Genomic DNA, 2071 nt, shown 5'->3' with positions numbered 1-2071 from the left:
GAAAAGAAAATAACACATCCCTGATTTGTCACATTTGCCAATTTCTTTGCTTTTTGGTGATCCCACTGTGGCTGATTTAAAGCTATACCAACACGGTGTCACTGAATGTAGAGTTGATACCATGTTGGCTTTGTAGTTGTTAGTTCTCTCTCTCTCTTTATCTTTCTCTCATTTTTTATTTTGTGATTATGACAGTTCTTTTTTTTAAGTTTTATTTATTAATTTTTTTTAATGTTTATTCATTTTTTTAAAAAAATATTTTTTATTTATTTCTAGGAGAGAGAGAGAGCATGAGCAGGGGAGGGTCAGAGAGAGAGGGAGACACAGACTGAAACAGGCTCCAGGCTCTGAGCTGGCAGTCAGCACAGACTTCGCGGGGCTTGAACCCACGAACCACGAGATCATGACCTAAGCGAAAGTCGGACGCTTAACTAAGCCACCCAGGCGCCCCTAATGTTTATTCATTTTTGAGAGACATAGAGAGACAGAGTGTAAATGGGAGAAGGACAGAGAGAGAGGGAGACACAGAATCAGAAGCAGGATCCATGCTCTGAGCTGTCAGCACAGAGCCCAATATGGGGCTTGAACTCACAAACCGTGAGATCATGACCTGAGCTGGAGTCAGATGCTTAATTGACTGAGCCACTCAGGCACCCCTAAAGTTTTATTAATTTATTTTGAGAGAGAGAGAGAGAGAGAGAGAGACAGACAGACAGTAATCAGGGTTGGGGCAGAGAGAGAGGGAGAAAGAGAGAATCCTAAGCAGGCTCTGCACTGTCAGGATGGAGCCCAGTGTGGGGCTCTGTCGCATAAACAGTAAGATCATGACGAGCTGAAATCAAGAGTCAGATGTTTATCTGACAGAGCCACCCAGGTGCCCCATGGTTGTGTCAGTTCCTGTTATCTAGTTTTGTGATATATTTATCCAAGGGCACATATTTATGTAGAGTAGGCAGATTAATGCTTCCCACCCCAGATGTCTCCATCCTAATCCCTGGAATCTGTGAATATATTACCTTATACGGTAAAAGGTGCTTTGCACACATAATTAAGTTAAGGACCCTGAGATGGGGAGGTTATAGTGGAGGGTAATTATAAGTGTACTTGTAAGTGAAAGAGGGACGTAGAAGAGCCAGAGAAGAAAATGTAATAACTCAAGCAAAGTTAGAGTGATGTGATATAAGAAATACTTGACTAGGGAACCCGTGGAGGCCTGCTGGGAACAGGACTCCTGAAACGACAAATATGTCTGGAAGGTTGTGGTCCAAAGCCATTTTTGCTGGCTATAAACGGGGTCTCAGGAACCAGAGGGAGCACACAGCTCTTCTTAAAATTGAAGGTGTTTATGCCCGAGATGAAACTGAGTTCTATCTAGGCAAGAGATGTGCTTATGTGTACAAAGCAAAGAACAACACAGTGACTCCTGGTGGCAAACCGAATAAAACCAGAGTAATCTGGGGAAAAGTCACTCGTGCTCATGGAAACAGTGGCATGGTTCGTGCAAAATTCCGAAGCAACCTTCCTGCTAAAGCCATTGGCCACAGAATCCGTGTGATGCTGTACCCCTCAAGGATTTAAACTAACTGAAAAGTAAATAAATAAAGGTGTAGATTTGTTCTCTTGAAAAAAAAAAAAAATACTTGACTAGGAGCGCCTGGGTGGTTCAGTCGGTTGAGTGTCCTACTCTTGATCTCTGATCAGGTCCTGATCTCATGACCCATGAGATCAAGTCCTGCGTCGGGCTCTGCACTGACAGCGTGGAGCCTGCTTGAGATTCTCCCTTTCTCTCTGCTCCTATTGCACTCATGCTTGCTCGCTGTCTCTCTCAAAATAAATAAATAAACATTAAAAAAACAAGATTTGACTAGGCACAACTGGCTTTGAAGATGGCAGAAGGGGATTGTGGTGGGTAGCAACAAAAGGAAAACTTGAGTCTTTGAAACTTGCCTAATCTATGTTATTCTCCTAAACTGGTATATAAACTGGTTTATGAAGTTCATGGGGCTGCTTCAGGAAACTGTCATCAATGTGGAGATTTAAAACAATTGACATTCATTCTCTTACAGTCCTG

General features: G+C 42.6%; 1 protein-coding gene across 1 annotated transcript; it reads left to right on the top strand.

Annotated features, from left to right (window-relative positions):
* Positions 1 to 1205: 1205 nt before the first annotated feature.
* Positions 1206 to 1609, top strand: LOC144230821 (large ribosomal subunit protein eL33). Its single transcript, XM_077763139.1, has one exon. It carries the CDS (start codon positions 1246 to 1248, stop codon positions 1576 to 1578), a length of 333 nt encoding a protein of 110 aa, XP_077619265.1. The 5' UTR covers positions 1206 to 1245; the 3' UTR covers positions 1579 to 1609.
* Positions 1610 to 2071: the final 462 nt, after the last annotated feature.

Source organism: Crocuta crocuta, unplaced genomic scaffold (genome assembly GCF_008692635.1).
Source record: "Crocuta crocuta isolate KB4526 unplaced genomic scaffold, BGI_CrCroc_1.0 scaffold3, whole genome shotgun sequence".
NCBI lineage: Eukaryota > Metazoa > Chordata > Mammalia > Carnivora > Hyaenidae > Crocuta > Crocuta crocuta.
This window is presented reverse-complemented; position numbering and strand designations above follow the sequence as displayed.

Bases quoted from the DNA above. Each gene is read 5' to 3' on its own strand.
- LOC144230821 (XM_077763139.1), top strand. From the start codon at position 1,246: ATGTCTGGAAGGTTGTGGTCCAAAGCCATTTTTGCTGGCTATAAACGG.